At 40.8% G+C, this 14945-nt stretch overlaps 1 protein-coding gene across 1 annotated transcript; it reads right to left on the bottom strand.

Annotated features, from left to right (window-relative positions):
• Positions 1–1178: 1178 nt before the first annotated feature.
• On the bottom strand, positions 1179–14595 carry LOC139945108 (cholinesterase-like). The gene is made up of 4 exons (XM_071942377.1): positions 14458–14595; positions 11331–12904; positions 10040–10230; positions 1179–4677 (listed from the first exon to the last, which is right to left on the bottom strand). Exons 1-4 carry the CDS (start codon positions 14500–14502, stop codon positions 4541–4543), a joined length of 1947 nt encoding a protein of 648 aa, XP_071798478.1. The 5' UTR covers positions 14503–14595; the 3' UTR covers positions 1179–4540.
• Between the last annotated feature and the right edge of the window lie 350 nt (positions 14596–14945).

The following is a 14945-nucleotide window of genomic DNA, read 5'->3' as shown; positions in this document are numbered from 1 at the left end:
CCGTATTTTCTGATCGCAAGTAAACATTTTTGTGTGTATTATTGGGCTCTTGAAAACGACCGTCAAGTAGCGAAGTTGACAACTTGTGTATACTTGATTCAAAGTACTTACCGTAGAACCCCCCCCCCCCCCAATAAAAAAATCACAATTTTAATTACTTTGACATAACCAAAAGGAGTGCATCATTCGTTTTAGGAGAAAAGTACATTCATCCCAACTGCATAAATTTCCCCCTTCTGGACTCGTGAAATTAGTGACCACAGTTTATAGAAACGCGAAGCCGCTGTTCTACATGTTGGTCTATAGTACATTTTGGTTTGCTTATTCAAATGTGACAAATATTCAATGACCACCAACAACTTTATACTGAATAAGCTTATAGTATAAAAGAAACAATCTGATTTACTTGTACTAAACTGCTTATGTGACGTCACTCATTGATGAAAGTGTGCATATGTTTTTATGAGTCTACGCTTATATGTATATTCGTACTAAACTGTAGATTCGCAACTACAAATGTACTCGCCTTCGCCTGACGGCAAAGTGCGTTAAGGAACGATCTTCCGGATTCGGGTACAATTATCCCCAAAACGGGGTCTATAATAAGATCTGACCCAGAAACAGGTATGGTACCCTTTTCAGCGTCTCCCACACCGTTCCAGCTTAAACGTAAAACACACATTTCTCCATTGACTGTTTGCACTTTACGCCCTCATCGATTGTTTCAGAATAATTATTCAATTTTTGGATGAGTTGTTCGTCTGCATGCTGGCGAAGAATGAGATTGGTGTATCCTGTGTGCCCGGTTTGCGGGTGAACAAGTTGTGCTTACTGTAGCAGAAAACATTGCCAAGGTGTAAGTGTATTTCACAGGTTAGCAAGAAAATTAGGCGGCCTGGGCCCAATTTCATAGAGCTGCTAAGCACACAAAAATTGCTTAGCATGAAATTTCTTCCTTGATAAAAATAGGGTTACCAAAAAAAATTCCATTTTGTGCATATTGCTTGTTGCTGGTATTCAGCTGATGTTTGCTAAATCCTGAAAATCATCTGAAAATTTGGTTGGTAATCCTGTTTTTATCGAGGCAGAAATTATATGCTAAGCAAATTTTGGTGCTTAGCAGCTCTATGAAATTGGGCCCAGCTTGTGTTCACCAATAATTTGCATTGTGACGTCATTGATTTTCGTGCAGCTAGCACCGATACGGTTAACTTGCCTTTTCATGTGCTTACGGTTAGCAGTGCTATGAAATGGAAATCGCACAGTAAACATAAACCACCGCTAAGCAGCTCTATGAAATAGGTCCCTGTATTGATAGACTAAAGAGGTCCCCCTTTAATAGTATCGGTTCTTCACCGGTCACATCTGTCAATAGCCACGGTAGGGCTACGCACCCTAAACGCTGATTGAAAAGGGACTTCACTCACCCAATTTGTCTGAAAGCTTTCGCTCGGGTTCAGGTTTTGCCTCACATAGTTAGCTGCCCGTTATATAGAAAGGGGCGGATGTAAGAAAAACAGCAATAGTAACTTCGCAAATAATGCTTTTACTTTATCACATTTAAATGATTATAATACGGTATACATAACCAGTATCACCACGTGTGCTAACATTGTCAATATTACTATTTAGAGAGGTTTTCACGCGAGCAAAATACGTGAACGTGAACGACAGAAAATGGTGTTGTTTCTAGGTGACGTCACCACTTTTGGGCTTATTGCAAGCTCACGTATGGCGTCTGCACGTACGTAACCTGACGTGAAAAATGGTGACTTCACGTACGCTTAAAACGTGAGATTCTTTTTATTTAAAGAGAGTAATTCTACCAACAACATCATTTTGTAAAACATTGAAATCTGTAAAGGCACTGGACACGTTTATTGTCAAAGACCAGTATTCTCACTTGGTGTATTCCCACTGTGAACATTTGGATTTAATTGGTCTTCGAAAGTGCAAATGAACAATGAAAGAAAAAACACCATTGCTGCACAAATTTGTGTGCTTTCAGATGTATAATAAAAGGCTTCAGTCCGAGCGAGACATTATCTCTTTCTCAAAAGCTATTTTACTCAAGAGGGAGCCGCTTTTCACAAGGTTTCATACTATATCAACAGCTCTCCATTGCTCATTACCAAGTAAGTTTTTGTGCTAACAAATTTGAGTGATTACAAATAGTGTCCAGTGCCTTTAATTAGATGAATGAGATACCACTTATACGCGTCCCGTATGGCGTGATTGAACATCCGTAGAGCTCGCTTTCGTCATACGATAGCGTCAAATAGGTACTTTAGAAAAAACAAGTGTGTAACTGACGGCCGGTGCTCGTAATTCTATTCACTGTACCCTCATTGTGAAGAAGAGTTATACGATGACAGAATTTCTAAGTTCTCTTCTTTGTGCTTAGCCTGTTTGACCACAGAAACCCTTTTTTCACAGTTTTGGCAATGCACAGACATTATTCATAATAGTGGCTTGTAGCGCGCACGTCAATCAGTGACGCTCACACAGTATTTCCTGCAAGGTATGTGGCGCATTATGCCGCCAATCAAACCAGGAACACCTGGGCGAACCCCTTGTCTTTTCGAGAAGTGCACAGGGTTCTTTTACGGTCGTTACACAAAACACAGGACCAACGGCTTTTCGTTCCATCCGAAGGACGAAGCACCATTGGTTAAATTGTCTTGCTTGAGGACACAGGTGTCACAGCTTGGATTTGAACCCACACTCTACTTATCAGAAACACCAGAGCTCGAGTTCGGTGCTCTTAAACGCTCGGCCACACGGCACTTCCACTTTGTCTGACAAAGATATTATATTATGATTCTCACGTGAAACTCACACGTGTATAACGGTCATGGTATAATACTAGAAACGGTGGTACTGTCGCAAAATTCAAATCAACTGGCTGGTAACCTTTCACTGGTAAGCATATTGTTTTGTGTTTTGCTAAATTGTGTGCTTCAAAATAAACTGCATAAAACAATTGTCTGTAATGAACGCACATATCAGGTTACTTCGTGCAATGACAAATATTGCGTGATGGAACACACAAACTGGGAAACAGCAACATAAACAAACAAACAAACAAACAACAACATGCAAGCGTCGTAACATGTAAGTAAAACTTTCACGGGTCCCAACGTGCACTGATTTGTTTGCGAAGAAACCAACACTTCGCACTTAAACTGGGCCCAAACTCTCTCGAATGCTCGCTGGACTCATAAAGTTTAAACTCAGAGAGGCCTAGGGCAAAAACGATAGCTTAAAAACTTTGCAATTTTTTTTTAGAGCTGCTAAGCGGCCAATTTTGTGCTTACTGCACGATTCCCATTTTACTTGGCGCTGTTAACCGTAAAACACGCGAAAAGGCATGCTTACTAATCTTCCGGTGCTTACTGCACGAAATAATGAATGACGTCACAATGCAATCCATGGTAAAAGGCGCAAGCTGACTGGCCGCCTAATTTCCTTGCTAACATGTGAAATACGTTTACACTTAAGTATTTGTCTCTTCTACAGTAAGCACAAAAACAGTAATGCAGGACCACCCTTGGCTGCAAGAATGTTAGCTTACCCCAGAGAGATCAGCAGCTAGTATAAAAGGTTAATACCATTTGACATTATTCACTTATTGTCACTTTGAATCGACTTGTGCGGGCAGAACATGTTGCACTGCTCTACATGTAACTAATCTAATCCCTCAGATTGAATTATGTAATTATTTATGTAAATATGTGTAAGTTGTGTTGTGTGTCTTACGAAAAGTACATTTAAGTCGACTCGCAACAACCGCGTAATCGGGCACTGCATTCTATATCCCTGGTCCATTATTCCATTAAGGACTCCCTACCGATGGAATTTAGACTAATGGTGGACAAATCAACAGGTTGTCCATTACCTGTTTATTTGCACGGCTTGATGACGACTCTGCAAGGCCGGTAAGACCTTGGGTCTCGAGGTCCCTGTCACAGCCGTGGCTTCGGAGAAAAATAAAGCATCGCACTCCAAGGAAAATTCCTCTCACAACAAATTTCAAAGTCGGTTTTAGAATTCCTTCTGGTCTGGTCCACTGATTCGTTAATGCTGTGAAGTGCATCGTACAATTTACACAACCGCAAATCCTCACATTTAACAGAGCAATGTGAAATAATATTTTGCTTCCGTTTCAAGAATCTTTCAAAGACATTTTTTTGAAGGAAAAAAATAACAATAAAGCAAATGCCAGCTTGATATAATTCAAAGGCCTAACAATTTTGTTTAACATTGTTTTAACCCAGCAACGAAGTCTTGTCATTATCAAGTCTGATAAAAATTTGTAAAATTTTAAATAATTATTTGCTACTTTAACAGTATTTATTTGTTATTTTGACACAAAAACATGAAAATTGCTTATAAAAATGCAAAACATGAAAAATATCAGTTGGTCCCAAGATAAAAGGGGATAAAATAGGGAATTAAGGGATGTTAAAATTGAGAGTTCTCCACCCACGGGCGACAGAATTTCCTGGATGTAGAAAATGCTGACACGATCTACCTGGTTTTAGGTGTTTGGTCGTGAACACTCTTGGTCCTTGTTATAGATGTAATTGTCGAACTCTGCTTTCCAATCCACCATGTATTTGGTGCTCCACTGGTGAAATTCCTCCTTCCATTTCATCTCGGCCTCATTAATATCAGCTGTACAAAAGAAAAAAAGTTACCAAATAACAGATTAGACCTGTGATTGTTGGGTATCTCTACGCATTTAAACCAAGAACCTTAACAAAAAGTCATACCGGGGACGTCCTCAATCCAATTTCGTGTACAAAACCAATAAGGACGTCCCCCCCAAAAAAAACTATGTCCAAATAATGGGAGAACGCAGATAAGTCCTCGGTTGACATTATAAACACAGTGACGTGAACAGGTGTGTGTGCACCATAGATTGTGACCTACATTTATTTCAAAAAAAGGACACCTTTTCCAAGATGGAGTCTCCCAAAACAGACGAGAAACAAGAGGTTATATGCAGGCAGAAAATGTCCTCGAGACTTCCAGCTGAATATTAGTTATAGCATTGAAGAACGGGAACTTTATTTATTGTGGTATACCTGTGACGATGGTATAACGATGGTCCAGTTATTTCAATCACAAGACCCATTTTACCCTTGGGTGAAGAGAAGCAATACGAGTAAAGCATATCTTGCGCAAAGACACAAGTGTCATGCACGGGATTCTAACCCAGACCCACACATAAAAAAATGTGAGTAAACGATCTTTTGGGCACCAGCTAGTCTCGTGGCTGTAGAGGAAGCTTGGTGCTTTGGAGCAAATAAAGACATGTGCATTAAATGGCAAAGCATGACAAGCCGAAACGTCAAGACAAAAGAATCATGTACACAAAACTAATTAAGTGTTTCCTTTTTTAGTGTATCATAAACAGAGCAATAATGGTGACACAATAGCTTGGGACATGGTGGAAAGCAGGCAATAAAAGTCGAGCTTACTATACGGCCAATAATAGACCAGTCAGAATGGAGTAATATAGGACGAGTTGGCAGGCGATGTACAGTTACGAGCATCTCATCCGTTAAGTTAGTCAGCCAAACAGCTTTTATAGTTACCGAACTCTAGAGCGTCTTTTGTCGTAAACGTATATTTGTCGCGATTGTGCACTGACTTTTGTTTTAACGGGGATGCTATTTAGATTTATGTTTTGTGATATTTGTTTTAACTTAACTGTTCTCAGACGACACCCCAAAATATAAAACCAGTAACGTAACTGGACTTTTGGCATCGATCAAAGTGTTTTGGCTCAACCTAAAGAAAAAATACACTCTTGTTGCACAAATTTGTGTGCATGCAGATGCTCATTAAAAGGCTTCGGCTGAAGTCTTTTCCTATTTGATTGATTTTAGAACTTAAAAAACCTACGTTACTTCAGAGGGAGCGGGTTTCTCACAATGTTTCATACTGTCAACATATACTCCCTTGCTCGCTACCAAGTAAGTTTTTATGCTAACAATCAACCTTTGAGTAATAACCACTAGTCAGTGCCTTTAATTGGCCCGTCACCGAAGGGTAATAATGGTCGAGTGAGACACCTCGACTTACCGGGGAAAGAGGAGGACAAGCCCCGTCATCGGATCGGATATCTGTGTCAAGTGGACGGGGAAAGGAAAAACAAACGTCGTCTCTCCCCCGTCAACATTGAATATATACATTTTGCCCTTACCGCAGTGTTCTTAGACTTGCCACTCGTTATTTGCATAAATTACCGCACTGTGGAGTATGATGATATGAGTGCAGGGAGCTGAATGTGATTTGTATGATGGCTTTATAGGGACATCGCAAATAATATATAAATTTATATTGACGCCACTAATGACGCTAATATTCACGACTCGTAACCCAAGTCGCAAATATTGACGACATTAATGACACCGACTTGGGCCAAGTCGTGAACCCACTCAGGCGCGTAAATTAGGTTTACAGCAACTTGGGCGTATCTAGGTTGCTGAAAACCCCCCATAATTATTCACGCATGACTGGGTTCACGACTTGACCCAGTCGTGAATATTGAAGTCAACATTTGGGTGCGTTCGTTTAGCTTCCCCGGGTCGACCCCGGTGTGTGGCGGTTTTTTTTCCAGGACGAACGTGTGCAGATAATTACCCACGTTCGTCCTGGAAAAAAAAACCCGCCACACACCGGGGTCGACCCAGGGAAGCTAAACGAACGCACCCACAGTAACTTGGGTTACAAGTCGTGAATACTGGCGTCATGCGTTATCCTTTCACATATTTTGGATCTGCATTTGGATGTATGCAGTTTCTGAGGGGCCACTTAGTTTCTGCTATACATTCCGGAGGTTTTTTTGGGTCACGGTTTGGATAGGCCAATTATTACTGACTCGGGGATCATACAAAATGCACCCTTTTGCAGATGCTCGTTTAATTGTTCAGTGGAGCTGCCTTAAAGGCAGTGGACACTATTGGTAATTAGTAAAGACAATTCTTCTCACTTGGTGTATATCAACATATACACAAAATAACAAACCTGTGAAAATTTGAGCTCAATTGGTCATCGAAGTTGCGAGATAATAATGAAAGAAAAAACACCCTTGTCACACGAAGTTGTGTGCTTTCAGATGCTTGATTTTGAGACTTCAAATTCTAAACTTGAGGTCTCGAAATCAAATTCGTGGAAAATTACTTCTTTCTCGAAAACTACCTCACTTTAGAAGGAGCCGTTTCTCACATTGGTTTATACTATCAACCTCTCCCCATTACTCGTTACCATGTAAGGTTTGATGCTAATAAATATTTTGAGTAATTACCAATAGTGTCCACTGCCTTTAAAACACTGGACACTGTCAAAGACCAGTTTGGTAATTGTCAAAGACCAGTATTAACACTTGGTGTATCCAAATATGCATAAAATTAACAAATCTGTGAACAATTTGGGCTCAGTTGGTCAGTGAAGCTGCAAGAAAATAATGATAGAAAAAGACCCTTGTTGTACAATGTGTGTGCTTTCAGATGCCTGAAAAGGTTTCAGGTATTTTAATATTTGAGTGAGAAATTACCTCTTTTTTCATAACCTACGTTATTTCAGAGGGAGCCGTTTCTCACAATGTTCTATATTATCAACAGCTCTCCGTTGCTCGTTACCAAGTAAGTTTGTAAGTTAACAATATATATATTTTGAGTAATTACCAAAAGAGTTCAGTGCATTTACACAATATTATCTCCTTATTGTGGACAAATGCTTCAGAACGAAGATGTTGAAATAGTTTACCGGTTCTAAATTTTATGTGGTTTCGCCAATAAATAAAGCTTGTCTAGTTAACGGTCTGTCATTGACAAACAAAATGGATTACTCCACCAAACAATCAATTTTGATAACACAAAAAGTGCTCCTCATTTTTATTGATTATGCTAACTAATAAAAGTCAGTCATCCTTAAAATTGAAGTTGATTAGCAATGGAATATTGCTAGCAGTAGCAGCTATGTGTGGCAATTATACCGTCTACACAGGCTGGTTGAAGATTGCCTGCTGTATAGTAGTAGTATAACTATGCACGCTGTTTGTAATTTAGCCTGGCCGCCTATTCGTACATGATGTTTTAGAAAGGTTTGCGGTAACACCATTTAATGACTATCTCTTATGAGTTGGGGGTGGTTCTAAAAAGAACCGTTGGTTTCAACTCAACGTTCAGAATCACCCCAACTCATTAGAGATAGTCATTACATGGTGTTACCGCAAACCTTTCTATATCGTATTTCCACCATGCAAAGTTTCAACTCCTACGTACATGATATTAGTTTGGGCCATGTTTAATATAACTCAATAAGGAGAGTAAAGTCTGTTCTGAGCCAATATGGTGTTTGATCCAGCTTCATTTGTATTTTAAACAATATTGAGAATATTCCTACTCCCCTGGACCAAGAGTGCCAGTCCAACCCGGACTCACTCATCCCTGGCCAGCTATCGGTGGTACACAATTTTGTACTCCTGAGTGTAGAGAAGCAATTAATGATCTTGCTCAAGGAGAGATATGTCACGACTTGAATTGAATCGCAACTATATTCTTTATTGCCCGTGCAAAAATAACATATTATTTTAATTTCTTAAATAGCCAGAAAAGGGCATACATAAATCTTACAGATTTATCTCCTCCAGTTTCTCTTATACTCGATCACTGACCATTTTTTCAACCACAATCCCCATGTGCCTTTGTGCTAACAAGATAGTGACTTTTAGGTAGAAACTGTACTTGTGGGGTATTTCACATTTCGGGTTGCAGCCGACAATATTTTTTAACAGGAAATACAACGTCGGATCACAGACAACACCTGGGGAAAGCCCACAATGTCGCTCTACTAAACATGTCAGAATATACACAGACACAATGCACGACAGCATACTACACTTTTTATAGATGTTGAAATTGAATCGGGGATAAAGAATATTAACTTTGTTTAACCCATATACACCGATGTGTGATCACCGGGCAATCTCGGTGGTCTAGTTGGTAAGACACTGCTCCTGAATTGCAAGGTCATATGTTCGAATCCCATCCGAGTAATATGCCTGTGATTTTATCGCAGAACTCGGGGAAGTACAGAGTATACCGTGCTAACACACGTCGGTTTAAGGGTAGCACCAGTTTTTTTATATACTTCATTTTGTTATTACTATCCTATATTCCCGTCCCATGTCACACCTTTTGCCCATCAGTGTGGTATTGTCCACGTACAGTCGTCAGTGTCAGTGTGACACCTTACCATATCAGAAGGAAAAGCAAAAATCGAATCGAATTAGCAGGATTGAGAGTCATCTTAGAACTGCCACTCAAAATGATTGCATAACAAGAATTGATTTCTTATCATCACCAATGCCGCTAAAATGCATGCTCGAGTATTTCCTAATGTACATGTAATTAGGAAAGTCTATACAAGGGATGTGTTATAATAGGTTTCAGGTGTGGACCTTATGACAAAGAGGTGTATAATAGTTATAAATATTGAAGGATGCTTTTAAAATATTTGTGAAAAGAGAAGGAATGTTAATTCGCAGGCTGGAAAAAAAGAAAACCGATTTAAAGCACGCGACCAACATTAAAATGTATCCAATTAAAAGTCGCAGGATAACGCAGACGGCAACTTAGAATATTTCCGAAACCGTGGTTTAGGCTTGGGCTCCGGTTCAGGTTATTTTTAGAAAAGGACAATAGATTCAAGTAAAAAGACCTTTCTTTTGCAACGTCACAGCTCTAGTTTTTTCCAACCCAGGTTGGAAAACTATGGAAAGCCATCAAATCAAAAACAGTTCACTACTGTTTGTAACAATGTTCAAACAAAACAACTATGGCGGGCATTTTATTTAATTGAAAGTTTCCGGGAAATTTTGAATTTGGTTAAAACATCTGTTCATACGATTGAGTGTTTTACTAACATTCGGTGTCCACGCCAACAAAGGCGGTTTGTTTATCAGCAAAAGAAATGTCTATTATGTTTGTGTGGAAGCTTTTGGCTGGTAACAATATAGGCTTACCTGTTTGTGCGTTGAGCTTTGGTAGGTACTCCCTCCAGAATGCACACTGGCTAGCCTTATCGTAGTCAGTATACAAAGGAGTATCCACTGTAGAGGAATCCAATATGTAATGCTCCGGAGCATCTAACCGGAACGGAGGCCATCCTTCAGCAAGCTCGTCCGGATCGTTCGGATGTTCCGTGTTGGGGTTTCTGTAATAGACGTTTTTAAGAGATTTTGTTTAAACTTACAAAATAACATTATAATTGATCAAATGTTCTAAACGGGTTAATTTTTTTTCGGATTGTTGGAATAAATGTACACATAAAATTTGAAGTTCATCAAGTGAGTTCTGCGGAGACATAATGTAAGATAATGACCCCTCAAAATGGCGTGCCGTGTTAGTTCACGACGTATAAGGAAAAACCCTGCAATTTCGAGGCATGTTTGTGTGGATCATTATGTTATTTTACTTTTGAAACATCTTTCCACCATATGCATTTCATGACAAACTGTTTCAAACGCTTTTCATGGACCAAGTCGTCCGATCCAAGGCAAAGTTTTCCCTTTAGGGAACTATGGTTTCGGCTAGTAAGTCATTGCCACTAGCAAGTTTTCAATCTAAATTTTTGAATTAGTTCATGGACAATATGTAATATGCAGCCATGATTTTATAGGGGATCTTTAGCAGGAGAAATCACCGAAACCGTAAGAGAGAAAATATACTTTACAATCAAAGCATTCGTCAATGCAATAGAATTATGAATTGCAACATTTGTGAAAAGAAATTTTAAAGAAACTTTACTTTGAAGAAAAAATCTGTACAACAGCCCAGTTTCACGCCACCTTTGCGACAAATAATTCAGAAGAGTTGACCACAGTTGAAATATTCGTAGCGAAAACAGAGCTGTGACGTGAAAATTAGTATCAGTAGTTAGTCTTCCCACACTCAAACTTCTTGAGTTATCAACTTTAAATTATAGTCCAGCTTCTCTTTTATACTCCAAAGGAACGTATGGGACAGTGGGACATACCACTATCTGCGCTAGTTTTACAGGCGACTGTGTTATAGTGACCCAGAAAAGGGTCAAAATGACGCAGAATCTGAGTTTAATGCAACATTACACAAACATCCGGGTCAGCCTGACCAGAAATGGGTCAGTCTTCCTGGGACCGGAATCCGGGTCAATTTTGACATACCTTCCGCACCGAACCATGGAATGGTTGAAGTTTTACTAGTTTCTTCTTATTAAAAGAAGAAACTAGAGTACCATTGTAAGAGATACCATAACGAAAGAGAGAATGTCCTTACCCAGTTTTCGCAAAGTTACTCCATAACCGCATCATCTTTCTGCTGAGAGCAATGTCGTCTTCTGAGAATCCATTACTCGGATGCAAGGGCTGACCGAAGGCGAAGGCTATCTCGTCGCCGTGTAGAACCCCCATCCACTCGGCCCAGGGGTTGTTCGACGCCCGCTGCTGGAAGCGGTAAAGGTATGCGTTGTTGTGGGCCGCCGTATGTGCCCTAGCAGTCTCAAAAATGGGACACGCGATTTTATAGTCCGTCACGAACGCCTCGGCGGCGTCCCGTAGTTTGCGAGGGTCCCGTGGGTCCAGCCAGTCCGTGTATTGAAATTTGATTGCGCTCATGGCGAACTTGTTCATGGATTCAAAAATCGTCCCGACTGTTTCGTTAAATTTAGTGTTGTTGATCAAACTTTCCGTGTCTTTGCTGAATGCCGGTAGGTAGTAGATCATGAAGAATGAGCCTTCGTTTTTATTGGAGCCGAGCATGATGTCTGTTGATTTGACTGCGTAGCGCTCGAAGGCAGACTTCGGGGTCTCAGTGATGAACACACCGTCCACGACAGGGACGAACGGGAAGATGTAAACGTTGCTCTCTACAAACTCAAAATTCAGCGTCTCGTTTGGGTCCTTGGTGCGAAGGCACGCCAGGATCTGAGCGTCGGTGAACGGGGTACCGTCGGAGTATTCCACGCAGTTGAGACCGCGTGCGAATTTCATGGCTCGCTCTCTTGCCTCTTCGTTTGTGATCAGACCCCAGTGACACAAGGATGTTCCGCTCTGCATGATCGCTCGGTTGAACAACGGTTGACTCAGCCGGGACTGCAGGTGATACCCAATGCTCACCGCTCCAGCACTCTCCCCAAACAGCGTCACTTTATCTGGGTCCCCGTTGAAGTATTCAATGTTATCCTGTACCCACTGCAACGCCATGGCCTGATCGAGAAGACCCATATTTCCAGGAACCTCTGAGTTTCCAAAAGATAAGAATCCATAAGAACCGACTCTATAGTTCATCGAGACCACGATGACACCTTGTGTGGCTGCTAGTGTGCTGCCGTCGTACACGGGTAGCGTGGCCACCCCACCGTAGAAACCCCCGCCGAATATCCAAACCATGACCGGCAGTCTATCCCTGCTGGGCCGCGGAGAAGGTACCCACACATTCAGGTATAGGCAATCCTCATCCAGGGGTAACTGTGTGTTCCACATTTCAGAACCTGTAAAGTTTGGGTACGCTATGTCCAGCACTTGTACGCACGACGAGCCAAAGGCCGACGCATTCTTCACTTCGGGCCTCCACGAGCCCATGGTCTCAGGCGGCTTGTACCGCCTGCTGCCCACCGGTGGCTTTGCGTATGGTATCCCCAAATATGCTACAACGTGGTCTCCATCGATGACGTGTTTCCGAAATCCTACAATTTGTCCGTAAATTGTGTCGACCAGCTCCTCTGAACTTACAGCTGCATGTGATGAAATGACTGCGATTAAAAGAACCAAAGTGGCCAGGAATGGGTTTGAGAGGTAACCCCTGCTTGCACGCAGCGTCATGATGACACACCTCGGTAGGAATCTCCGTAACTAAATGAAAAGATAAAACACACCATGAAGGGCATTTCTTGTATTGTCTCAAAACACCATTGATATCGCAATAGTCTTCTGCGGCATTGTTGACAATGATTAAGCACACGATTATCTAAAATGATCGATGGTTCTGCATATACAAACACCTGGCTAAAATCCTGACGAAATACAGCATTAGTCCCTTGTGTGATTTATACGGTTTGACAGTTTCTCTACAATCAATAGACCAGTCCCTCAAAACCTAGGGCTTTGGTCTACACAAGACATCTGACTGCTTCACCGGTTGTGAGTCTAGTGCATATCAAAGAGCAAACCCACCCACATCAGGTAATACTTCACTGCCCAACCCGGCCAATCCCTTAGTGACTTAGCTGATGTCATAAGAGACGAGCGCTACATTGTTGCAATTAGCACATTGTATGAGGTAACAAGACAAAAAAAGGCGCGAATCGTTTTCAAGATCGCGCTTAACATGCTAGTCGGTAATACAAGCTTTAAGGTAGAGCTTGTATAACGATGGGGCGCCAGTGTGTGATTACGTCCCGTTAAAGATAGGAGGGTTAGGGTTTAGACAGATTTATACATCCCGGACTGGCCTTTGCTGCTTTCTTTTTTTGGAAAGGAATAAAATACGAGTACAAGTAAATAGCAATCCATCATTGTCGACAATGGGTTTTATGTTGTCAACGCGGCACACGGCTCAAGTACTATTTCGTCACTACAACTCCTGGCATCACGAGACACTTCATTAGTCACTTGCTACATCCAAGACCTCTGATTAGAGCTCGCCCAACTCTTGCAGCTGAAGTAATGTGCATTTTAATCAACCAAAACCTTGTATGGATTTATTTAATTGTTTGGTCTGGTTTATTAATTGAGACTCAGACAGTGTTTTTTCGGATATGCCCAGCTTCAGATCAAACTTTGTTCACAAATTTGTGCGATCAAAAAATTTGTTCGGCCTCACGCCACCAAATACAAGGTTTGTAATGAATGATACAACGTTGCTGTGTCGTCACACACTGACAATGTTGTACCAAGTTCAGAATAGGCTACTTATAAAAGCAGTCAATACTGTTTACTTCCATGAGGCTTTTGTTAAATTATTTCCGGCCTATACACAAGGCGTCATCAAACGCTGAGTAACATGGAACCAACCGCTTCCAAAGACGAATATTTAAAAACACAAACACAAATGTGTTTACTTAACATTGCATCTGCACAAAATAATGAAAAGATACTACAAAATAATACGGTGTGGTAATACACAGTACACGTACAACCCACTTTATCGTTCAATGTGTCGGTGCACTAGACTTAAAACACAAACACACATGTGTTTATGCCTGTTATACTTAACGTCTGAACAAAATAATGAAAAGTAACTACAATAATACACAGTGTCGGGGTATGCACAATGCACGTACAACCCATAGCGTCACTACTAACACAGTGTAATGCATCATGGACACTATGCAATATGAACAGACTTTACTAATTGCACCAGCACACTACTAATTACAGCAACACAGATCGATTGATTACAATACCAATATCATAAAACCCATCACGACTGATGTTCCGTTGTGTGCCATCACAATAACGAGCACAGACCAGCCTGCAGCACGCCGTAGTACAGACGGAGTCTACGGTACCCGGAAGACGTGAACGTACACGCTCAGCCGCCATCTTGTTCGCGTTGACAACGGAAGACAAATTGCAAATGAATTATTCATGCACAGTTCAGGTGTCATCCAGTTGAGTTTTTAATTAAATGCTACTGTGCTATGTGTGTGTCATCAGCTAGCGCGACAGCACGAAGTGATGAAGTATACCAAATCTGGGTAGCCATTATTTTATACAATATAGTACAAATAAACAAATAACGAGTAATAAAGCACAAAGGAAACTGACTGAGTACAATTTTAGTAGTGCTGTGCAACCCCAATTTAAATGAATACAATTTTGTTTAACGTAACCATATAAAAGAATAAAAATACGTAAAAACAGAATAAAATAAAATTAATAAACAAAAAGA

This window comes from Asterias amurensis, chromosome 12, assembly GCF_032118995.1.
Source record: "Asterias amurensis chromosome 12, ASM3211899v1".
NCBI lineage: Eukaryota > Metazoa > Echinodermata > Asteroidea > Forcipulatida > Asteriidae > Asterias > Asterias amurensis.
This window is presented reverse-complemented; position numbering and strand designations above follow the sequence as displayed.

Bases quoted from the DNA above. Each gene is read 5' to 3' on its own strand.
- LOC139945108 (XM_071942377.1), bottom strand. From the start codon at position 14,502: ATGGCACACAACGGAACATCAGTCGTGATGGGTTTTATGATATTG. The intron at 12,905-14,457 runs GTATTGTAATCA...CTTTTCATTTAG, and splicing joins TGATGGGTTTTATGATATTG to TTACGGAGATTCCTACCGAG. The intron at 10,231-11,330 runs GTAAGGACATTC...CGTCTATTACAG, and splicing joins AGTAACTTTGCGAAAACTGG to AAACCCCAACACGGAACATC.